The sequence below is a fragment of the Stigmatopora argus genome, chromosome 1 (genome assembly GCF_051989625.1).
Source record: "Stigmatopora argus isolate UIUO_Sarg chromosome 1, RoL_Sarg_1.0, whole genome shotgun sequence".
Lineage (NCBI taxonomy): Eukaryota > Metazoa > Chordata > Actinopteri > Syngnathiformes > Syngnathidae > Stigmatopora > Stigmatopora argus.
In genome coordinates, this window is record NC_135387.1 from 4,986,067 (window position 1) to 5,012,462 (window position 26,396).

Consider the following 26,396-nt stretch of genomic DNA (forward strand, 5'->3'; position numbering starts at 1 on the left):
GACATTCTTTAATATAATGTTTCATAACACTCTTCATAGCACTTATCCTGTCGTGTTGTTAGTTCGCCCATCTCAGTTCCTATCTAGCGATAGGTTGCTAGGCAATTAATTATAGGTTACGGGCTCAAAAGTCCCACTGTTGAAAACAGAGTTACAGTTTATAAAATGAATCATTCCCTTCATCCTATTTAAAAGCTGTTTGAATTGCAGTGAATTGAATGCCTGCACAAGTTGTTAAATACGTGCCATGATTGGCACTCTTCTGTTTTGCCACTTGTCATCCAGTCCTTCGTGCGGACAGCGCACTACGGTCTGCAACACTTTTCTAATTCTTTATAAGGACAAAGGCAAAGGATTGTCAACACCAAGACAGTCACTCCAGATCCCCTAACATGGGCACTAACATGATTAGACATAAATAGCCGCTGTCTCAATAGACTGTACAACTAGGGAGTGAAACATTGACCATGTGGATTGCTTGCATGCCGCAGACAAGTATTAGCAGAGGACAAGTGGCTATGAAAGTTAAAACCACTCTTGACGTTCACATCTGATTGAAAAAGTTCATAAAGGGAGAGTTGGTCCAAAAGTCACTTCACGGGATTTTTGGGAGAGATCATTCATGAAGAAATCATACTGCAAGAGGCAACATTAATAACTGCTCTGCCAAACGCATTAATTTATTTTTTGACCTCACTTTTTAAGCACATGGTAAAATGCATGCTTCCAAAGGTTATGAGAGGGAGAGAAAAAAAGTCCTGAGGGGATCTCAATCATACAAAAAATATTTGTATTGCGCATCACAAAATATGTTGAAACTGGCAATTGGTCTTAAACTTGCTCTGATAACGAAGTATTCTGCTTTGTCCACACAGCTATAAAACATCAACTGCTCAGTGAAAACACCTGTAAACCGAAGTTCAGACATTTAAATAAAATGAAAAGATAATACAGTAATACCTCGCCACTTGACGGATCGGCTATCGTGGATTCACCATATCGTGGCTGGGCTCCAACACATATACGTATATGAAAAGGTTATTGAGTAGGAACAATAATACAAACATGAAATGAGGAAAAAGGCAAGCCACAATTGCAGAGAATTTCACTGGCCACCAGGGAGAAGTGTCTACCTTCTGGGGTTAAATAATAGTACAGCGAGGGTTTTAAAAGTCGAAGTTAATCACCTATTGGGGCAGGTCTTGGAACCTATTCACCACGATAAACGAGGTATTACTGTACAAAATTGACACAAATTCAGTATACATGGGCACAAAAATAGTTACAAACTGTATTTACAACGATGCAAGAGGAGGTGGTAAGAAAAATATAACAGAAAGAGCCAGATGCTGTAAATCTTGCAAAGTCGTTCCAAAATTCCATCCCAAATCAGCTTCCAGTTGTCCAGATGTGACAGAGGAATAAAAAAAAAAAACGTTCTCATGGGTTGAATTACTCCACTCCTTTCATGAACTCCAAGAACTCTGCAAGAATGAATGGGCCCAATTAATAAACAGCTAAGCTTTTGTTGATTCCCAAGTGCGGGTTTTGGTACGCAAACATGACTAAACTATACAGTATTTCAATCCAAGGATTACCTTTCGCGAAACACAGTGGACTCACGAACAAGATTTGTGCCACTTTCCATGATTATGTGATCTTTCCATGAACGACAGAACAAAGCCGCAGCTTCAAACTCCTTACCGTCATAGTCAATTTTGCCATCGTTGTTCTTGTCCCCGTCTTTCATCAGTTCCTCGATGTCATCCTCTGTAATTGCTTCTCCTGTTGATTCCAGCATCATCTTCAACTCGTCCAGGTCGATATAACCATCTGCATTTCTAGTTACATGTGTTTATAGAGTTACTGAGTGTCCATCTTGATACAAATCTAGTGTGACTGTGTATGTATTTGATTTCAATGTGCACTTAATTGCTTATGGCACTTCATAAAGTGAGAGAAAAACACACATTAGCTGTCTGACTCATATGGTGAGGCGGATTGAATATCAGATTATGGAGTATACGTCATTTCTGGGTTTTGCATTGGTTTTCTCAAGGCTCACTGCATATAGCATGAAAAAGTTGTGACTAGTCATTCATTCATCTTCCATACCGCGCATCCTCAAAAGGGTTGCTGGGATTGCTGGATCCATGCAAAATCATGTTCATTCCATCTTATTTTAGTATAGGCTATGTTCATATAAAGTCAGAAGTGGTAAAGATGCAACTTACTTGTCAAACATGCGAAACAACTCTGCCAGTTCCTCCTCCGATTTCCCTTTGCTGTCATCCTTCATGCATCTCACCATCATGACCAGGAACTCATCAAAATCCACTGTGCCGCTACCTGCATTGAGACACATTTAAGGATACATCTCAATTTTGCCTGTGATTTTTCACTAACTTTTTCTTTTCTTTAAGTAACAATCAGCAATTTTCAAGGTTCCCACGTGCTCTTAAAACATCTCAAATTTCCTCAACTTGATATTGTGTCTTAAAAGTATGAACTTCATCTGGTAGGTTGCCAATCCCTTGAACTGTGTTAGTATTGCACTGCATTACATGAAATTAAGTGACCTATTTTTTGTGATATTACCCGATAATTTACCTTGATAATGGCATTACAAACATTTTATATTGGCCCTGCTTTCGATATTTGAGCATGAAATACACAAATGATGTGGTGGCCCGGATCTTGAGTTAAACACCAGGGCTCTTCTTTAACACCTATTATTGTTATAGGATCACTAATGATCCCGCTGAGCTAGATTCATACATTAGTACTGCAACTTCAAGAGGTGGGTAGTCACATGTCACATTTATGTAACTTTTGGAAAAAAATTGTATATCTAAGAATAGTTCTACCATGCCATCTTCATAATTTTACTTAAGTAGATGTGTGAAAACGAAACACTACTCTTACAATTATTTTCAGCTACATTAGAGTCATTAAACTTGTTTTTCCTTATTCTAAAAATGACCCTTTACTTCACTTTTATCTTTAAAATGACTAGGGGTCCACATCTGTTGATCTCACTTGGGCGGCAAAGACCACAGCACTCGTCAAGAAGGCACCGCAGAGGCTACATTTCCTGAGAGTACTCAGGAAGGAGCAACTAAACACCAACCTGCAGAGGGTGATCAACAAAGATCATCAACTGCTCCCTACCTACCCTGTCCAGCATCTACAAATCCTGGTGCCTTAAAAGGACAGAGAGCATCATAAAAGAATACACATTCCCTTCCACCACTTCAAGCTGCTGCCCTCTGGAAGGCGCTACTGAGCCATAACAGCCAAGACAAACAGACTCAAGGACAGTTTCTGCTCAAGAGCTTTCACCATACTCAACTCGAGTTCTGCACCCAGGACCTAATCAAGACGTTTTGCTGGCCACCTTAGTCACTTTGACTACTACTTATACTATTTATTTATTATGTTGACCACTTATCTATCTATTACTATTTATTGATTATTATGTGTTTGTGTGTTTGTTGTTGAGTCCATAGACTCAGCGAGTGGTGCGCTCTCAACAACTTGGCGCTGAACGTCTCCAAAACCATGGAACTCATCCTGCACTTCAGACGCAACAAGCCCGCTCCGCTCTGCTGATCTCACTCGGACTTCTTATTAATTTATTTCTTACTTATTGATTATTTATTTGTCTGTTTGTTTGTTGTTGTTATTTGTGCACTACGTGGTGAAAGCTTTAAATCTCATTACACTTGTATAATGACAATAAAAGCATTCAACTTTTAGCAGTTTCACCAACAAGACGTCGCAATAATAATCACATGATTCCTGACCCCAATCAGGCATAACAATATTCAGTCACCGGCAATAACTAAGAAAAAAACATACACTATTTTATACAGACCGCAGGGTACTCGGATGATTCGCCTAATGACGTTTCGCCGATGAACCGTCTTTAGGCGAATCATCCGGCCACGAGACCGCAGTATAGATAAGGTATAAAATATGTTTATTATGAGTGCGCACAAGAGGGCGCTCATGCTCTTGGGACGAGGATGATTTTACATAGTATTTACAGAAAATAAAAACTGCCCAAAAGAAATGCGGGCCAAAGAAAGTCAAACAAGGCTCATGACCTTAAAGGTTATTAATAATTTGGAAAATGGCTGTGGAATCTCCGGTGTTGAAGTAAAAATTATGAACATCCGTGGTCTCATGTTTCGCTCACACCTCGATCTTGAGAAAAGCTACATAATCCATTGTAATCTGTGTTTGCCAAAACAAGACATTTCGATAGACTTGAATTTGTTGTTCCTTAATGTGTTCTGTTGTTTATTATTTAGAGATTCTAGAATGTTCATTTCATTTTATGTTTATCTGTCTAATCAAATTGTTTTGAAAATAACCAGAAATTATGAGCAGTTACTCAGTACTTGAGTATGCTCTTGAAGAAATATTTTATTGTATATATGTTTTAGATGACTGGGTAATTTTAATTTTACTTCAGTAATGTTAATTGGAAGTAATGTTGTACATCAGTACTATAAGAAAATTTAATGGTAATTATTTGAAAAATAAATGGATGGACGAGAGTGTATGAATACGTGTGTCGGGGGGCATGGGGGGCGGGGGTATTGTTATACATTTGTCTCGTTATTCTATTGTGGGAATTATTACCTTAATGTTTTTGAATTGAATTGAAAAAAAAAAAGTCATGCATAACTTATTGTTATAGAGTTTATAGGAATAATTTGCCAAGCAGAAGCCACTCTTATGTAGTCTACCCTACTAAGTTTATCCACACTCAGTTTCTCTTCATACAAAAACAGCCACTGTCTGCTTTACCATCTTCATCCACCTCATCAATCATCTCCTGGAGCTCCTCTGGTGTGGGGTTCTGGCCTAACATCCTCATCACCTTCCCCAGTTCCTTGGTGCTAATGCAGCCATCCTCTGCATCTTGTACGAAAATATCAAAGGCAGCCTTGAACTCTATAAGGGAAAATACATAAAAGAAATAGGTGATTTAAATGAAAGCACATTCATTATCAAATAAATATTTGAATGAATGTTGCTTACCATTTTTCTGTTCGTCAGTCAGCTGCTCAACCTGAAAAAGTATAGAAATGTGAATTAGTTATATATATACATATACACATACGTGTACATACACACACACACATATATATATATATATATATATATATATATATATATATATATATATATATACATATATATATATATATATATATATATATATATATATATATATATATATATATATATATATATATATATATATATGTATACACATACATATATAAAGCACATATATACATATATACACATAGATGTACATGCATGCATACGGTAGGTCTTAACACTCAGCAATTTTTTGTTAAACAGCCTGACAGCTGATGGGAGGAAGGATCTGCGGAAGCGCTCCTTCCTGCAATGAGGGTGCAGCAGTCTATTGCTGAAAGAGCTTCGGAGGGACTCCACAGACTCATGCAGGGGGTGGGAGGTGCTGTCCATGATGGACATCATCCTGGTCAGCATCCTCCGCTCTCCAACTTCCTCCACAGAGTCCAAAGGACAGCCCAGAACAGAGCTGGCCCTCCTGACCAGCTTATTCCGCCGGTTCCTGTCCCTCTCCGTGCTCCCGCATCCCCAACAGACCACTGCATAAAACACTGTAGATGCCACCACAGTGTCGTAAAAAGTCCTCAGCAGTGTCCTGAACACTCCAAAGGACCGTAGACTCCTCATTAGGTAGAGACGGCTCTGGCCCCTTTTATACAGGGCATCTATGTTTGTGGACCAGTCTAGTTTGTTGTTGAGGTGAACACCCAGGTACTTAAAATTCTCCACAATTTCAATGTCTGTACCCTGGATGTTCACCTGAGTGGTCTGTTGAGGATTCCTCCGAAAATCGATGACCATTTCCTTTGTCTTACTGGTGTTGATGTAGAGGTGGTTTTGCCTACACCAGTCAACAAAGGCTGTGATGACTCTCCTGTACTCCAGGTCGTTCCCGTCCGTCATTCGTCCAACAATAGCGGTGTCGTCAGAGAACTTCTGGAGGTGGCAGGCGTCTGTATTATGTTTGAAGTCTGATGTGTAGAGGGAGAAGAGGAGTGGGGAGAGCACTGTGCCTTGTGGGGCCCCCGTGCTGCAAGCTACCACATCAGACGTACAGTCCTGGAGTCTGTCAGTGAGGAAGTCGATGATCCATGCGGCTAGGTCGTTCCTTACTCCAGTCTCTTCCAGTTTCTCTCTCAGTAGGACCGGGTGAATGGTGTTGAACGCACTGGAGAGGTCAAAAAACATGATTCTCACCGTGCTTCCCGTGTTCTCCAGGTGTGAAAGAGACCTGTGCATCAGGTAGGTGGTAGCATCTTCCACACCAATGCCTGGACGATAGGCGAACTGCAGAGGGTCCAGCTCTGCATTCATCAGGGGGCTGAGGTGATTGAGGATGATTCTCTCCAATGTCTTGATCAGGTGAGAGGTTAATGCTACCGGCCTGAAGTGGTTTGGCTGCCTGGGGTTCGGAGTCTTTGGAACTGGGACCACACAGGAAGTTTTCTACAAGGTGGGGACCTTCTGCAGACTGAGGCTGAGGTTGAAAATATGCAGAATCACTTTGCCAAGCTGATCCGCACACTCTCTCAGTAGTCTCGAGCTGAGGCCGTCTGGACCGGTAGCCTTTCTTGCCTCGATCTTCTTTAGCTGTTTTATCACCTGATTGAAAGTAATGCAGAGACCGGTGGAAGAGGGGGAGGAAGAAGAGGAGGAGAACGAGGGGGGGGCAGTCTGGTCTGGGAGGTCAGGGGAGTGGGGGCAGGACTGAATCTGTTAAAGAACTGATTCAGTTAATTGGCCCACTCCATGTCTCCGGACTCCGGGTCTCTCTCACTGTTGCCTCCATGGCCCGAAATGGTCCTCAAGCTCGTCCAGACCTCTTTGGTGTATATATAGCACCCTCCCCCACCCTTGTGAGGATAAGCGGTTCTGAAAATTATGAAATGAAATCATCCCTAGATTTATGTGCCAATTTATGACACATGTTGCGAGAGTTACTTTTGAAATATTTCCCACTTGATTTGACTTCCTAGTGCACATGTGTCAAACCGATTCCGCCGAGGGCCGCAGTGGGTCCTGGTCTTTGTTCCAACCGATCCAGTGCCAACATTTTAACCAATCAGGTGTCTTCTAAAATAAGTAGCACCTTACTTTAATTTACTGATTACACTTGCAAAAGGTATCCTCTTGTTGAGTTGGAATGAAAACCTGCACCCACTGCGGCCCTTTGAGGACCGGTTTGACACCCCTGTCCTAGTGACTTTTCTGCCAACTAAAAAGGTTATTTTTAGTCAGTCAACCTGACCAAACACAAAATCTTACATGTCAAGTTTTAGCTAGTAAGAGACGGGGTTTAAAAGAAACAAACTAGAGCTTCAGGAACTGTAGATAAGGGCATAATAGACAGTGTTTTAAATGAGCACGACTTGCGTCTGTAACGCAACAATAGAACAGTAATCCTGGAAAAGCTACCACGAATGAGAGAAAGAGACAGCTGCATTTGTAAGTAGTTACACTCTTTCTGTCTGTCACTTTGTCTCTGTCCACTGTGAATTAAATTTCAGCCCTCTCCTATGGGACAATATAGTATATAGAAGCATCCATCCACATAAACGTGTAATAAACATTCCTGTATGCTTCTCCTATCTCTGCTGCACTGGGACGTAAGAAGACAAGAAAGCCAGCTGTTGGTCTATGCAGACAACCTCACAGTTAGGTGGCTCATAGATAATGCTGGAATTTAGCCATGTGTTGATGCTGGTGGGGGTGGGTGGGATTGGTTTTATCTAAACCTCAAGCCCCTCTCTGGCACCAAAGGACTACAAGCACCAGACCAAATTAGCACAAGTTGGACTATTCCATTTGGAGTCATGAATAAAGTTGACAGAGACCTCCTGGGGGTTTTCCTATTAAGAGCGGCAGCAGCAAAGTGGGACCAAATCTAGAGGTCATATTTAAGCTCCTTCGATAGCAGCTGCTGATGGAGACAACTCAAATCAAATTGCAAAAATGTCAACATTAAAAAATCTATAGACATAGCAGGATTCCATACTGGAGTTAAACTGATTATGAATTCGCCAGGACTAGCAAGACCAATGAAAATATTGCAACCAAATGAGAGCAAGATTGAATAAGGACATACCGCTGCCTTATAGATGTCGTTCATGTTTGACGTTGGCCTTCTGCCTGTCTTGAAGGGGTCCTGTAGCCACAAAGAAGGTGGGTACTATCCAGCTCCGGGCAGGACGCTGGCCTCATCGTGGAAAGGTTTTATAGCGAGGGCCTGCCTGTCTGGTCCCTCCCCAGCCAGGGCAGCCTCCCCTCGTGTGCGTTCTCAAATGTGTGTCTGTGTCTGTGTGTCATGCGGACAATCCGTCACAATCACTAGGCTCAGATAAAAATGCAGCAACTCTTCGGGGGCATACTTGGGAATGGAATGAAGGGTGGAGGGGGGAGTGTGTTAAAGCTTAATCTTTGGGGAGGAGGCTAAAGAGACACTCAACATTCCTCTAGAATCGGACGAGAGGCACACTCTGTGGAGCGCTTGTCGCTGAGGTGAGATAAGAATAAGAACCATGCATAAACATTCCCTATTCATGCAGGTGCATAACTATTAGGAGGAAGCTAACGTTAAGCAACAGACAAAGCACATGGACACTTGCACACAAACACACATCAAAAACAACTTCAATTTCTAGATTCAAAACAACTTACCATTAAATAGAACTCCAATATGCTAGCGATGGTAGGTGGGTTATGATCGGATTGCCCTGCAATGTCAGGCATGGATGGAAGCACGGCCCGCTTTTTCATTTCATTCACACCAGTAATTTTAAATATAGAACCAAGTTGCTTTAACGACACTCAAAAAACTAAAAATAATAATAATAATAAAATAGCTGAAGGCAACATTCCCGTGATAATTTCCAAATAAAACAACTGATACAGGAAATATATTCACAATTTCGTAACTTGAATCTTGTTTTTGTAAATTGGAACAGAATTTGCTAATCCAAAGGTTTCATAACCTAAACATTTCATATGTACGCAAGTAGAGGTACCACCGCATTAGGAAATGCGAACTGAAGCCTGCACAGAGGAGAGGCAAGCACTAACTTATGTCAATCACGTTAGAGCATTATGGACCTGTTTTGTCAAAAAGAGAAAATAACCCACTGAAAGTGTTGAGACCGGAAAAGCATGTCCAACAGACTTAGTGGTATGACTTTTAAACTTGCAATCGATGTGACTGTCCTGGTGGATTACATTTCCTCACAATGCATTTTAACGTCAAATGTTTTAAGCCGGAAGGTAGTAGAGTGGTTATCACGTCCTCCTCATACTTCTGAGTTATTTATACTGGCAACCAATTCAGGGTGTACCCTCGTATTGCCCATAGTTAGCTGGGATGAGATCCAGCACCTCGACGAGTCTCAGAAGGATAAGCCATATGGAAAATTATTGTATTCCTTATCCGTAGGGGGTATACCCTGAATTGGTGGCCAGCCAATCGCAGGGCACAAGGAGACATACAACCATTTACCTAGGGGCAATTTAGAGTGTTCAACCAGCCTACTCTGCATGTTTTTGGGATGTGGGAGGAAACTGGAGTACCCAAAGAAAACCCACGCTGGCCCAGGGAGAAAATGAAAACTCCACATAGTAAGGTCCAAACCTGGGATTGAACCCTCAATAGAAAATTATTGTATTAATGGGTTTACATTGGCCTTCAAACCATTAATGCAAAAGTACATTTGCATTTGTGTAAAATATCAGTAACAGATATGATGGTTGGACTAGTCACCACCACTCAATCACATCGTCTATGAATGAGTTGAAGATATACATATTTTGATACAGAACATGTTATGAATTTGTATTTCCATTCACGAAGAAGTGCAAACACATCCTTGCATTAAAATTGCCTTTCCCCCCTCCATTCATGAATCCGTTTCTGTGGATAATCTATGTCAGCTTCTCCCTGAAACTTGATAGTGTTTGACAGTGTGATATGGATTATCTGGAAGCAAGGAAGACGTAGTGACAGTGGGAACTTTTCCTATTTTTTCTTGTCCTACCTACAATATATGTATGTTGTGTATGGTATGAAACAGACAGATTTGGGTAAATCATTCTTTAAAACCAATTCACGCATACACAATTTCAACAGACCAATAACCTTTCATAGGGCAGTAATTTAACTCATTGCCTGTCATTGACACTGCTAGCCATCAAATCCATGTTTACTGGGAGAGACTAGTAGCAAATGATCACTGCCATTCGTCCCACTCAAAAGTGATTGGATTCTCTGCGCCTTCAATGGTAGGCAATGAATTAAATTCTGTGACATTTAAATGAATATGTTAATTTAATCAAAAGAGATCAACTTAAAAAGTCCATAAACAGTGAATATCATTTTTTACTAATTTATTTTTATCTTATTATTTTTCAGATTTTTTATGAATAATTCATAAAATAATTATTCATAATAAATAGGTAAAATAATATATTAGTCTTTGAGACCTGGCTTCCACTAACCCTGAGCCATGCAGGCTAGAATTGTTAACATGGTGGCCTACATGACTAAAAATGTGATATATGAAGACAACAGCTTTTTTTATTGGGTTATTATTAAATATTACTTTTTTTAAATTACCAAAAATATGTACTTGCTCTATAAAGGGTTAATTCATTCATTCGTTCACTCATTTTCGGTACCGCTTATCCTCCTCAGTACAGCTACCAATATTGAATTGAATTGAATTGAATTGAATTGAATTGAATGCGTTTATTGTCTTTATACAAGCATAATGAGATTTCAAGCTTGTGCACAAATAAATCGCTAAATCACAAATTCCAAAATACTTCCCTCTTAGCTCAGCAGATGGCGGTGTTCACCTGATATCCCCAGAACGAAAGAGTTGCGCAAGGCTGCCTCCGGAAATCCAATTTACCAACAGTGGGGTAGGTGCGAAATCTGGGTCAAACAAACCAACCAAAACACTTGCAAACACATTGAAATTGAATAATACACAGCAAAAAACATTGCTGTTTTTCTAACTCTTTTGAAACGAGGCCATCTCAATCATTTGACTGTGTGATTCTCTCTCTCTCTCTCTCTCTCTCTCTCTCTCTCTCTCTCTCTCTCTCTCTCTCTCTCTCTCTCTCTCTCTCTCACACACACACTGCAGCAGGCATTCAAAGTGACGAATGATCATGCTGGTTTATAATGGGATGCTAATGGGGACTGGCACAGCTTACAAGCGTCGCTCTGCCACTCAGAGAGCTGCCATTGAATATACACACACGCACTATACACGTCTTGTTCACACACGATGCCTTGACAAAGACCTCATATAGCTGACAGGCAGGTAGTGTCACGGCCCAGGGAGGAGGGAGGAAAGGCGCTGCAGCATGATTGGCGCATATGTGTGTCTCACTTGGCCATAATAATAATAATCAAAAGGGCTGTTTATTGGCTCTCTCCATCAATTTCCTCTTACAAGGCAGGAAAGACTGCCGAACGTGGCGGCCATTTCTTCAACATGGCGCAATCAGACGCCGCATCTCGAATTCACCGCACACCGTTTTTGAGGGGTTGCCATAGAAACTCTGCTGGGTAGTAGCGGGGAGAAAATGAGAGATGAGCGGGCTATTTCCCCCACCGCCACACACTCACAACTCAACTCCACCTCCCTCCCTGCTTTCCCTCCGCATGCCACATTTGCTCCTTGGAGTGACTGTATCATTTTCTATTCTTTGTCTCCTCCACCAATCAGATCCACAGGGGGTGTGGGGGGTTTGTAGTTGGGGCCCCTAATCAGGGTTAATACATGTGCATAGTTTCTTTCAATGCAACCACTATAGTATGTGTTACTTGCACAACCATGCGTTTACCCCGCGTGACACAATGCACCTGTCAGAAGGACAATTTGCCATGATCAAGTGAAGAAACATCTCCAACGTGTGTCAACGTATCTTCATGCAAGCTGTAGTGAATCAGCTGGCTGTCATTTGTCAACATCTACCGCTATAAACAGCAACCGTACTAACTGAAACACTCATCTGACATAATGATCAGCTTTGACATGCAGCTGAGCTCTGGGCTGGAAGGTCTTCTACTTCCTCCTTCTTGTGTCCTCACCTCCTTGATTGCGGAAAGAGAGGAGGGAGCGAGCCTGTTTGCCTCTTTCTCTCTGTGTTCTTTATTTCCGTCCGTCTATTTTCCCCATGTTTTCTCTCTCCTCTCACTGGGATGGAAGCTGGGAATAACTCACGTCCAGGTGAGCTGTGACTAAACCTTTACTGGGTAGAGGCCATCTCAAATTGAGGGTGGCCTTTACTTTGGTTGCTGACATCTGCGCTCTAATGAGGCGGTGGCTACGTTAGCTGTAGTGCCCATAAAATCACTAATGGCGTATATTTTCCACTTCACTCGGCGACCATGTAGTGGACAGCCATTTTTTAGTAACCTTAAGATAGTTGTAATTCACACTGCTGTTTGAAGTTTACACTCTACAGCAGGGGTAGGGAAGCTATGGCTCGGGAGCCACATGTGGCTCTTTTGATGGGTGCATCTGGCTCTTTGCCAACCTGTGAGCTAAAATATGGAAGTCGCTGGTGACAGAACTGAGATATTACATCTAGAACTGCTTTAATCTTCATTTTTTTCCACTTTAAAAGTGGTGAAATTACAAAAAAAATAGAAAAGGCACTCGTTTACCTGTATGTATTTTGACTTTTAAATTTGTAATATGGCTCACAAGGAATAACATTGGAAAATATGAATTGTTTGTGGCTCTCTTCGTCAAAAAGGTTCCCGACCCCTGCTCTACAGTAATACCTTGACATATGAGTAATTTGAGGTACGAGTAAAATTCAGAGCAAATATTTGCCTTGAGATAAGAGACAATTTTTGACATACGAGCATCGGGGGTCAGCCAGGTGGCCGAGACGCGAGAGGCTGCTTATTAGAAAGGCATGGCACTGTCTTTCCCGCCGCAACTCCCTCGTGTAAAGATACCTTCAAACAATGGTCGGAGCGTTGTGGGAGCTCAGTGGCGAGGAGGAGGTGGAAGAGGGGACCGTCTTGCTGCAAAGGAAATCAAAGACATGTTAGCGAAGTGGCAAGAGTTGTCTGATTTCATGGAAAAGAGGCACTGGACAAGTTGGACAGTGATCCTGCGTTATCGTATTGTGAGGACATTTGTTTGCGTTATTTTCAGAATATTTTGAAGGGAAGACAAAAGCAAACAACCCTCGACAGGTTCCTTTTAAAAACTCTGGCTGAAAAGCAAGGAGGCGAGGAAAAAGAGCCAGCCTGGGAGAAGAAAGGTAAAGAAAATTAAAACAAAATTAGAATTAAGTTTAGGGCAAGGTTAGCGTTGCCGTGCAAAAAGTCTCTCTCTCTCTCTCTCTCTCTCTCTCTCTCTCTCTCTCTCTCTCTCTCTCTCTCTCTCTCTCTCTCTCTCTCTCTCCCCCCTCACGCACTCCGCATTGTACTGAATAATGTCTCTTTTTAGTATTCAACATCATAACCACTAGGTAGTTATTAGTTACTCTGTTATTAGATGGCGAATTAGAACAAATAAAAATGTTTTCCCGTTGCGATACCCTGATTTTTGGTGTTTTTTTCAGAAGGTGGGAACGAATTAATTTGTATTTAGTTCATTTCTATGGGAAAAGTTGATTTGAGATACAAGTAAATCGACATACGAGCTCGGTCCCAGAACGCATTAAGCTCATATCTCAAGGTATTACTCATCTCATTTCATTTTCTGAACCGCTTTATCCTCACTAGGGTCGCTGGGGGTGCTGTAGCCTATGCCAGCTGATTTTGGGCCAGAGGCAGGGGACACCCTGAATCAGTGGCCAGCCAATCGCAGGGCAGAAGGAAACGGACAACCATGCACACTCACACCCATACCTAGGGGCAATTTAGAGTGTCCAATCAGCCTACCATGCATGTTTTTGGAATGTGGGAGGAAACCGGAGTACCTGGAGGAAACCCACGCAGGCCCACGGAGAACATGCAAACTCCACACAGGTGGACGTGAGCTGGATTCGAACCCAGGACCCCAGAGCTGTGAAGCCGACGCACTAACCACTCGCTCACCGGGCCGCGCTTAGGGTATTACTGTACTTGAAAATTCATGTCAACCTATGTACATATTTCATTTGGATTCTCAAGGTTTAATGGAAAACATATAAAGTCAAATTAATGCCAGAAACTCAACATTTTAAGGAAGTTGGACTTGTGTTAAATAAATTCTTCTTGAGTAAACTGGACTTCCATTAGGAGGCAGAACTAGTAATTGTTTTAAGTAAAATTAGCTTTAATCAACTTACAACTGTTAACTTGAGCCAATGAGTTAGCAATTCTCATAATAACAAGATACCAAAGAAAATTTAAACGAGCACATCAGTAGACAACATTTTTTTTGCAAATACTGTATTTTTCGGATTATACAAATCTCACCTGAGTATCAATTTGGAAAATTTACTTTCATATCATCTCATTTTCTGAACCGCTTTATCCTCACTAGGGTCGCGGGGGCTGCTGGAGCCTATCCCAGCTGACTTTGGGCCAGAGGCAGGGGACAACATGAATCGGTGGTGTTGGAATTATTGTAAATAAGTTATCCTGATTCTGGTATGACTGTCAAAATGTTAGTTAATAGAATTAGAGTGTCTTGAGCTCTGGGGAGTTTCACCTTATTCAACAAAGAGGAACTACCCAGGGGGGCCGACGTCTGTTTGAACCATTGTGTGAGGGTTGCAGGATATCGGGAAAGAGACTGTAAAGGTGTTACCTTGAAGGGGCATATGGTCATGATCAAAGAACCTTTTGTAACTGGGAGAGAAGTCTCTTTTCCTTTTATCAGCTTGAAACTTCCTGTAACTTGGACACTCCCAAAACACAATAAGAGACTTGGCAGGAGGAGATTTTCTTCAGAGTGTGTCGAAGGACTGAGACGCGAGCAGTCCAGAGACCCTCTCATTTTTAAATAAAATAACCTCAATTCTTTGTGTTCTTACTTCTTTCAGATTGGTGATACAAATGTCTGGTGTTTAAACCTAACAGTGGCCATCTGATCGCAGCGCACAAGGAGACAAACAACCATCCACGCTCACACTCATACCAAGGGGCAATTTAGAGTGTTCAATCAGCCTACCATGCACGTCTTTGGAATGTGGGAGGAAACCAGAGTACCGGGAGGAAACCCACGCAGGCTCGTGCAGAACATGCAAACTCAGTGATGGTCGGTGCATTTTCTCGTAGCGCCTTCAACATATCAATCCAACCCTCAAAAACTATTTTATGGCTATAAAACCTCTACTGCAGCTAGAGCTGCGACACATAAAAAAATAATCAATAAATCAATGCACAAAAATGGGGTAAAATCCACTTCCTAGCAGCATTTCATCATTAAATACAAATACTGGAGCTTTTCACACATTAAAACCAGGCCAGGGGGGCGATTTTCCTGGGAAAAGACAGCGATGAACGTCAATGGCGTACGGGCAAACATTGCCCGAAAATGGGGTAAAATCCAGCCGAAAACAGCATTTATTGATTAAATACAAATACTGGAGCTTTTTAGACATCAGAAACGGGCCCGGAGTATCATTTCCCCGGTAAAAAGACAGCGATTAACGTCGATACGTCCATACGTGAAATGACAAAAAAATGCACTAAAATTAGGTAAAATCCACTTCCTAGCAGCATTTATGACTGAATACAAATACTGGAGCTTTTGAGACATTACAACCAGGCCAGGGGGTGATTTCCTCGGGAAAAGACAGCGATGGACGTCAATGGCGAAACGGCAAAAATTAAACTGGGTTAAAATCCACATCCTAGCAGCATTTAGTGATTAAATACAAACACTGGAGCTTAAATACAAACACTGGAGCTTTTCAGATATCAGAACCGGGCCCACAATTGAAATATTATTTAGGAATATAGCCATATTATACTCACCAAAAAATCTTTTTAACTGTACACAATATCCATCCTCCTTTCTTTCTTCCTTCTTTCCTATCGCCATCGAAGCTAATGATGAAAGTCGAGCCTGTCCTGTCATATTTCCGGCATAGTCCGTTTTGAAAATGGCTTTAAATCAACACAACAATATACTATTTGCTTGTGGAGCTAAGTTAGCGCGCTGAAAGTGCCCCACACACCATTTTCCCGGTTGTAACAGGCTTGCTAGCTTCGGAGTTGACCGCCCTTTCTTAATGATTTCCTTTTTTTTCTGGAAAAGTCCGTCTGGAAAATAGCTTTGTGAGCGAATCTGCAACAGAATCCATTTGATTTTGCTTCTGTCGGCCATTGTGGGTGGAGTTTGCAATCTCTGGCTGCCTCACTATGGCTTTGGCCCGCCTACTAGCCAATCATAGTTGGTGAAAGCAATGACGTATCCCAGCCAGCAAAATGCCAATGGCTGCGAAAAAAGATTATTGGGTTGCCAACTCGAAATCGGATTGGTTAAAAGCAACAGTCTAGTTTAATGCAGCAGAGCCCGCAGAACTGATTGTGAAGGCTTTGAGGCAGATCTGATCTGGCAACAAATAATGGCTGAAATGTGATTGGTTAAATGCTTCAATATGAAAACACACATCTGGAAGCAGTGCAACCAGGGGGAAAAGCAATGAAAGGAAGCTAACAGACCATTTGGAATAATAAGTATTGATGGACAAAATATAATATGATTCAGATATTTCTTAGGCCAGCAGAGAAGGCCTTGAAGGCCCTGACGGCCCGCCACTGTGCAAACTCCACACAGGTTTTGAACCCAGGTCGCCTACTGTGTGGCCGACGCGCTAACCACTCAGGCACTGTGCCGCCCAAGTTTGGAAAATTGAAAATGAAAACGAGAAAAAGCTTTTTCATCATTTCAGCTCAAGACAAGTTTAGTCACTCACATTCTACCCCGTACAAGTCTTTTATTGTTTACAAACATTCAAAAATATGAGTCACTTATGAATTATTCATAATTTTGTGCTACTGACTCATAAACCAAAAAAGTGTTTATTTCAAATCTTATGACATTGTCATGAAGGATGTCGTTGTGTTTCTCTTTTTCAGAAAACTCTCTCTCTCTCTCTCTCTCTCTCTCTCTCTCTCTCTCTCTCACTCTCTCTCTCTCACATCACACACATGCACACCTATACTAACTGTAGGTCCAATTAGTACAAGCATAGTACAACTAGTTAACTAAACCCTGCTCTTCATCTGTAAAACCCTGCCGTAACATGAAAAATTGTAACACTAATTAAAGGTTGTCGTAGTGAATAAAGTATATATTCATTATCAAGATGCTCAGACAACAATAATGATCTCACAAAGACGATATACTGAAGGTTTAATAAGAGATGAAACGTGATATGAAGGAACTCAAACGTTCAAAAGGCTCCCATCTTAAACAATAGAAAACATTGAGTAAAAAGAAATATCTTACTAAAACCTCATTCTTTTTTTGTCCATAATTCCAATTAGTATTGCATCATTTAGGCTTCAACATTATCCATATGATATCACTCTAAGAAACTGTTTTTTTATCCTCACTATATGTTGTTGTGATGTTGGTCAATGATGTGTATCGTCACCAGAAGCCATGAGCTGGTCACTTCGAGTTGCACAAGGTCTTGTCCACAAGGGAGCGATTACATCTGGCAGTCCAGCTGCATACAAACATGCACCAGAAAAGAACTGGGGGAATAAACACACATTTGCACAAACAAACAGAAGCTCCCCTGTGTCCTTGTACTGCCGTCGGCTATGTTTCCCTTTGCGTTGATTTGAATGGACTCTATACAGACGCTCCCCTACTTACGAACATTCAACTTACGAACAACGGTACATACGAACATGTCTGCAAATTGCGTGTAAGTCCAAAAATGTTCGCAAGTCCAATTTTGTATTTCGCGTCTTTTTCCGAGTAGTACTTCTTTCCGCCGCTAATACCGACGCCTGGCGCTGTGAGAGCTCAGCTCACCCAGCATCTACCTTCTTCATTGCAATGCGGAAGTGCGTGAATGTATCTCCAGTGTGCAAAGAACCTTTTTCATTTGTATCATTAAATATCTCATGCATCCAATATTGAATATGGTTGGTAAAAAGCTAAAGGCTTCTATTGAGGGAGTTGCAAGGAAGAGGCAAGCCATTTCATTTGAAACGAGTGGCAATAATAACGAAGCTTGATGCGCGTCAGAAAGTGGTGAGCGTTGCACATTCAGTACCATTTATAAACAGAAAGATCGAGCAGCAGGACCCAAATATTGAACGTTGCACAAAGTTTGCAAATCAATTGAATGATGCCATACAGTGCTACTGCATCATTTATGATGAAAAGAAGAAGAAAACTGTGCAATCGTCATTAGGTCGCTTCTTTTGGCCAGTTTCTAATACATAAATCTATCTCTCTCTCTACAGTACTGTACATATTCTCTCCATTTTATTAAATGTTTTTTTTTTCAGTACAAACCAATGCGTGTTACTTATACAAGCCTTAAACATACAAATGCACTTATATAAACCTTCAATATACTTATATAGGCCTTAAACATAAATTATAATACAAAATATAGCACTAAATCAACTTACAAACAAATTCAACTTATGAACAATCGCTCGGAACCAATTGCGTTCGTAAGTTGAGGAGTGTCTGTACATTGCATTGCTGTATTGGAATAGAGTCCCATCTTGCTGAATGGGACCATCCTGCAGGTCTTTTGTGTTGGGTGTGTTTTTTATTCACTTTACCACAGTATATCTTACATTCTCAATCAATGTCTTATTCTAAGGAACAGTATAGAAACAGCACATCCCAATCAAAAGCCAATCTTTTGCAGTATGTGAAAAAAGAATCCACGGAGAAGTGAAATGGTCAATCCCAGTGATTCGCATGAAAGGTGTGCAGTGAATTATCCATTTTGGACGATTTGGGTGGAAATTACTTACTTCTCACCAGTGAACAAATGGTAGACTTGATTTCAAGACCATACAATGATTAAAAAAAGACAAAAAAATAATCCTGTAAAATAAAAAAGGGGAAAAAAATACAAAAAGGCAAACCGGGCTGGGTTGTTCCCAGGAGTTAAAAAAAAACCCTCTCCAGTCAGGCAGAGAAAACAGCGCTCACATTCTCTGCAATAGTCACATTCACATCAATTAACATACAGAAACAAATGAATACCGTTATATTTCTTAATAGAATTGAACCACCAACTCCCCCTGTTAAATATGATTAGTATATTCAGCCTGGTTATGTATCGGTGCCCTTTACAGCAGTTAAACAATTTAACTTAGAAAATGCATGCTAATCAAGGACTCCAAATTCATACAAAAATGTGTACCGTGTTGCATATTAAAACCAGTTGTTTGAAATAAAAAATACCCCAATCTAGTAGATTTTTTGCAAAAATTTAACATCACATTGTCTTTGTAGTTTGTCTATCATCTACTATAAAATTTTCTTAATCAAAATTTTACAATTTTCTTTTAATTTGGAAGGCTGCTTTTGTCAACTGAATGATCTCCAAAATTACACTTTCGGAATATTCATCCTCTTTTCCAATTGATAGCTTTAACCAAATGGGTAATGAATTTAGATTCACAAATTTGAACAATCTACAGCAACACATCCACCCAAGCCAAAATCTGGCCATTCATGACCCAGGAAAAGACTCAGTTTGCATGGGAGAGCATTGTGGAATGAAAACAAGGCTCTAATGCCATAAAGACAAATTTTATCAGTTTTCGTCCAAATAAAATCTACATTGAAATGTATCAGTACTTACTCTATCAATGTTAACTCATAATAATTTTGACAATAGACTCTAGGGTAGGGGTCGGGAACCTTTTTGAAAGAGAGAGCCTTAAACAATTCATATTTTCAAAAATTATTGATTTAGAGCCACACTCAAAATTTAAAAGAAAACATAAATGAGAATATAAAATCTTTTAGTAATTTCACCGCTTTTAATGTCTTTGCTTTCTTTGGACAACATTGTTACGCTGTTGGCAATCAATGAAGATCAATGTGAGTATGCATGAAGAGTATAATGAAAAAAAATATGATTAAAGTGGCGCTAGAGATAATGTCAACGCCACAGTGCCGACGTGACGCTTCCTATTGGTGTGTTCGAGACTCAGCTCTCTCACCAGCGATTTCCATATTTTACATCACAGGTTGGCGGAGAGCCATATGCACCCATCAAAAGAACCACATGTGGCCCCCGAGCCATAGGTTCCCTACCCCTGCTCTAGACCTTTAGTCAAGGTCTCCCGATATTATGGTCTAATTTATTCCTGTTATAATTTTGTGAGTTAGCAAATTAGTTGAATGTATTTTCACATTTTATGCAGGCTTAAAAACTCTTCTTTCATTATTTCTTCAAGTCTGAAATTATAATTAATAAATATTTGCCTAATCTGAAATTAATACCAGTTTCTAAACATATGACTATGTGGCATCCATAAGTGTATTAAATTAGATTTAGGAATCATCCATATTTTAAATCATTAAGCGATCAATTATTTATATCTTTATCAACTCTATTATAACCTTTTAATTTATCAATTTTAATTTTTCCAATTCATGACAGCAAACCATAACTTTTGTTTCATTTTTAATTTTTTATTTTCCTGTTGTCTTAAATGTCGAGAGTTAGAACAATTATATTATACCATATCTCGTCTCTTGGCTGTCACAATTTCCTCCATGGTCATGCTTTAACTTTACAGCATAGCACATTGAATGTAATACATTTTGTGGAATTTTTTGTCGAATCAAATCTAAACTTGTATATAACTCATGTTCACCTCTCATTTAATAATAATAAATACAATAAATAATCGGCCATAGGCTTTGTCATCATCATTGACTCGACAAAAGCCTAATTGTCATCATGCCCAGAAACTGCGTATGACGAAATTGGTAGTGCTTCTCCATAAGGTGCGTTTTCCCGGCAAAAGACCCAAATAAGTGATAATTTCGGACTCGTAATTTGGCATTCTGCCGTGATGGATACATCGCATCACCCCCCGAGCGGATCACTTACCTTTTTTGAGTAGCTGCAAATTTCTAATCCCACTCAACGGCCTTATATACTCAACTTGATGTCTACTGCAGCATTTGTTTCATTCTAGTGTGTTCTAATATTCTTCCACTTCTGTTGTCAGGATGATTGTTGCTTCATAGTATTATTTTCTCAAATGTGCATGTTCGCTGTTACATCCAATTTTCAACAAAATGAAGAATCACTTGTTCCTCACGCACATGTATACAGCAACTTTGTTCCTTAATCCTCTACAATCAAATATTTTTAATATAACATTTCATCTGCTTTTTCTTACACTCCTGTACTAAATATTCACTGTCACTTCACAATGTTGCTTCTTTAGCTTTCCTTAGTTTAGTGGAAAGTAGCTGTTAACCTGTTGTCGCTATGAATGCACTATATTTTATACTTCACAGGTTGATCCTAGTGCCCTATCCCTGCACATCTGAATCCCTCCTTTTCCTACTCTGGTCCCTTTGTTAATGCCTGGTCTCCATTATCTGCGATATTCGAGGGATTACTGTAATGTGTTGAATGGCTGAGATGTCATAGCTTTGTTTTGCTTTTAGTTTTGTTCCTCTTTTCTAGCACCTGGTTTGGATGAGTGGGCGGCCCTGATATTCACACTTCTTGTGCATCAGGAGTACAGTTCAGAGGTCTCGAAACTGGTCCTCGAGGGCCGCTGTGGGTGCAGGTTTTTGTTCCAACCGATCCAACACAAACGGTTTAACCAATGAGATTTCTGCTGAAAAAAGAAGCACTTGACTGCAATCCAATGATTACACTTCTAGGATACCAGATTGGTGGAAAGGTTTCCTCTTACAGGTCTGAATGAGCCGCCTCGTGGTGTAGAGATTCACTTGTCTGACTTTGGTGCGGGCAGGCGTGGGCTCAATTCCCACTGGTGGCGGTAGGATTGGTCGTTTGTCTCTCTGTGTGCCCTGCGACTGACTGGCGACCACTCTTGGGTGTAGTCTGCCTTTCGCCCGAAGACAACAAAGTTAGGCTCCAGCAACCCCCGCAACCCTTTCGAGGATGGGCGGTATGAAAGATGAATGAATGAATGAATGAATGAATGAAGGTTGGAACGAAAACCCGCACCCACTGTGGCCCTTTCTGGAATAGTTTGGGAACCCCTGGGAGTACTGATGGCTCCTGTCAGATGCAGGGGCTGTCGGACTATTGCCTTGCTAACCACTGTGTTTGCCTGACATTCCTCCCCAGTTCTTCTGCCTTTGTACGGTTATATTTCTTGTGGTTATTATATTGATTCTTTGCATCCTTACTTTACTTGCCGACTGGATCGTGCTTTTTTTGTTGTGCCTTATTATCCGTATGGATTTCGCAACACCTTAGTTTTGACTTTTCTGGCCATTGGTGCTTATTCTTAGTCTTCTTTCCGACTCGGTTGTGTTACCATTGTACTTTGTCATACGTGTACTTTTGGCATGCTCCTTGTGTTTAAATAAAATCCTTTTTTCATTGTATTCCTGCTTCTGAGTTTGTGTTCAGATCCATTTTCAATGGCTTGCCGTTTCATAGCAAGAGAAAAGTCAGGTGTATTTAAAAGGGATTTAAAAACTGGGAGATGAGAAGGAGACCAAAAATACTGAATCAGTTACAGTAGTAAGAAGGTTGCTGACACTTTCTTTTAGTTTCTTTAGAGTAATATGCTGAAGTTATTGTGTGGTAAATGTGAAAACAGTTTTTTTGGGTTGTTTTTTTACCAGCTGTTCTGGTGTCTCTATGGCAGTCAAATAATTAGTTAAAATGTCCCAATTAGACTTATTTTGACACAAGCAGGTCCCACCTGCTTGTTTAGAACCAAAAGACGGTTGTTGCGCTATTAAAAAAAAATTATCTTTTGAAAAATGGGTTAGATAAGGTACAGGTATACAGAAGCAGGAGTACTAGTATGCCTTTTAGAAAAAAGTAAGGAAAACTGAAGTCAATTTCAAAAGAAAGGATGACCTAATTTTAAATATTTAAGCAATGTTTGAGTGTTATTTTTGTTAAAACATTGTAAACCAAAGTGAAAATATGACAAAAAAAACACAAAATAGCGGTTAGGTTAGAACTTTATTTCATCCCGTATTCGGGAAATTTCTTGGTTGCAGTAGCAAGACAGACACAAGACACACAAGGCATTGTAGACCTAGGTAAGAAACTGGAGCCACACACAGGAAGTCCACAAGGTGGGGACCTTCTGCAGACTGAGACTGAGGTTACCACACAGTCCCTCAGTAGTCTGGAGGTTTTAAAGATCATCTTCCTTGCCTAGATCTTCCGAAGCTGTCATATCACCTAATCAGCAGCAGCGGGGAGACAAATAGGGGGCTTCAAAGCACAGAAGCAGCCCAGCAAGCACCGGCAGCTCCTCCATCTGACCAGGGAGAGATCTCACGCTCCCATAACAATGATGGAATGCTCGGTCTGGAGCGTTGCCTCTTCTCCCGGCACTATCGTCCACTGCTTACAGCTGATCCTGCGTGCATGACAGCGGAGGCATGGCTGAACGGCTCCAAAGACGTCTAGGAATAGCGTAAAGAAACCAAGCCACTCGACGGGTGGGGCCGAGTCGCAAAGCCCTGAGAACAACAAAGCAAAAAGCACAAAGTACAAAACAAAGCAAAGTATATGGGGAATCATTAAGAAATACAAAAATGCAATAAAAAAAGACAGAAAAGCAGCAAAAACACTAAATGTGCAAGAGTGAGCGGAGCTACTGCTACCGGCTGCCACTTGAGCGGCGCCATCTTGGTTGCAGTAGCAAAAATGGATACAAACACAAGAAAAAGACGTTCTAGAGTTGGATAAAAACTGGAACCACACACAGGAAGTCTTCCACAAGATGGGGAACTTCTGCAGACTGTGACCGATGTTGAAAATATGCAGTCACTCTTCCAAGCTTATCCGCACAGTCCCCCGGTAGTCAGGAGCTGAACAATCAACATTTGCAGAGTATAACCCCTCAACTCCATTTCCGGTCTGGTAAGCGCCGACAGCTCTTCCATTTAATCGGGGCGGGATCTCACTTTCCCCATAATAATAGATGGAATGCTTGGTCTGAAGCGTCACTTCTTCTCCCGGCACTTTTCTCCAGCCCTGGATTTCCAGCGGCATTGAGGTGTTGCTCCTTCTGCTGCGTATTGTTCACAGCTAATCCCATATGTATGACAGCGTAGGCATGGCTGAATGGTTCCAAAAAAGAAGTAGCAGAAAGAAGCCAGGCTAACAGAACAAAGAAAGTTGTAAAAACATTAAAGTAAAAAGTATAAAGTACAAAGTAAAGTAAAAAGGAATGTGTTAAGAAATATTAAAATGTAATTAAAAAAAGATAGAAAGGCTGTAAAACACAAAAAAACAAATAAGAGTGGACAGAGCTACTGCCACTTTGTTCTGTTGCGTAGTTCATGCAACTAACTCCAAGCAGAAATGACTAAGTGGGAGGACTGCAGTGTGCACTGAAGAAGATATGGATATTTCGAATCTGCAGAGTGTACTGCTTAAAACTATCACAAGAGAGTAACAAGTTAACATATTTCTGGTCAGGCATGCTCATCGTTAATCCTTGCAAATGCTCAAAGCTTGAGTTTACACACTTAGAGAAGGTAAAGAAATTCAATCACTCGTCCATTACGATCCGACAGCCGTTTCTGGCCACCATAATGTCAACTCTCTACGATGCACGGTTTGGACAAACGTGGCGTGAGAATGTTAACATAAAACATCCACCCATTCATAAATCACACCTTATCTATTCTATGCTCCCCGAAAAACTTTTTTTTCCTGTTGTGATGGAAGGACTCGGCGAGACACGATGGTGCTGGACGCACTGACCCAATGTAGTTGTAAGGTACTTTCCACATCATTTACAATTGTCATTTACAAACATCATTTTCAGAAGAATTTCTGCCAGGGAGTTTTCAGGTGCACACACCCCCACATATCACATATTTATATAGATAAAGCCTGATTTATGGATGGGTGGATGTTTTGTAACTCCCGTCATGACAGAAAAAAAAGTGTTCTGGGAGCACCTGGAAAATCGCTGGCAGAAATTCTTCCAAAAATAACGTTTGTAAATGACGTGGAAAGGTGTCCTACCTTACGACCAATCAGCCATGCGGTACGTTTAGGGCACATCATGTAAAAACAATGATTCATTCATCAACTCTGCTTTCAGCTTTAACAAATAAAAGATTGACTTTACACACAGAGAAGGTGAAGAAATTCAATCAGTCTATTAGTATCAGACAGCCGTTTCTGGCCACCATAAAAACAATTCAACTCTCTACGTTGCACGTTTTGGACAAACGTAGCGAGAGAATCTTAGCATACACACACACACCAATCCATAAATCACGCTTTATAAGGATTATAGACCAGGATAAAACGAAACAAATGTTGGAACATGTATTTGCTTGGATTTTTTAATAGCAATTTCAGACATTAAAAAGTGACCCACGGGGAAGGATCTATAACAAGGATTTTGACCTTCATACAGCTGACATAAAGACATGCGCCCAGAAGTCTCATTAATTTTGCCATACCATTCTGGAGATGAATGCCAGGGGCTTGTTCACAAAACAAATTGGCCTAAAATCATTGGTTATACAGACAGTGTGTGTCACTCGCCTGCTCTCATGTGCAAACACTTACACGAGCTGTCACAAACATACACATGTTTCCTCATGCCCTCGTGTTGTTGTCGGCCATGCAGGGTTGCACAGAGTGCAGCTCAAAAGAAAAAGACCCACCAAAAAAAACCACCTTTGCGTCAGTCTGTGAAGCCCAGGTCCAGCCCTAGGCCTGTTGGGCTGCACTGAAGTGTGCTGTGATTTGACAGGGCCAGTGATGAGATGGACTGTAAATACCCCCCCCCCCCCCCCCCCCATCATGTGACTCACTTCATGGCCTCAAGGAGCCTACTAAAGGTCAGTGTTTCCTGATGCCATTACCAACAACTACGTAAATTTCATCTCTTGGTTGTGCTCATTTAAAGAGTTGGACACATTGGAGGTGTTGTTTCAGTGCTGCAAACAACCACATCTTGCACCATTACGAGCATGCATACAAACAGTACATTTATGTGGTTTGTTACACAAGGTCGTGCGGCATCTCTTCATGTATACAGATATCTGTAGTCTGCCAAGTGTACCCTTGGGGATGTACTGCACTGACAACCTTTGGGTCTGTCCCCAAGTACATGGCTTCTGACAGCGACAACGTGTGGTAACACGCCTTTGAAGCGCCACTCATGGGGG

General features: G+C 40.9%; 1 protein-coding gene across 1 annotated transcript; it reads right to left on the bottom strand.

The window, feature by feature from the left end:
- Positions 1-655: 655 nt before the first annotated feature.
- Positions 656-9,655, bottom strand: tnnc1a (troponin C type 1a (slow)). Its single transcript, XM_077613769.1, has 7 exons — positions 8,776-9,655; positions 8,204-8,413; positions 5,053-5,083; positions 4,819-4,965; positions 2,235-2,349; positions 1,705-1,841; positions 656-1,484 (listed from the first exon to the last, which is right to left on the bottom strand). Exons 2-7 carry the CDS (start codon positions 8,225-8,227, stop codon positions 1,453-1,455), a joined length of 486 nt encoding a protein of 161 aa, XP_077469895.1. The 5' UTR covers positions 8,228-8,413; positions 8,776-9,655; the 3' UTR covers positions 656-1,452.
- Positions 9,656-26,396: the final 16,741 nt, after the last annotated feature.

Coding starts and splice junctions, on each gene's coding strand:
- tnnc1a (XM_077613769.1), bottom strand. CDS start 8,227: ATGAACGACATCTATAAGGCAGCG. Junction 5,084..8,203: donor ACGACATCTATAAGGCAGCG/GTATGTCCTTAT, acceptor ATACTTTTTCAG/GTTGAGCAGCTGACTGACGA. Junction 1,842..2,234: donor TTGTTTCGCATGTTTGACAA/GTAAGTTGCATC, acceptor ACATGTAACTAG/AAATGCAGATGGTTATATCG.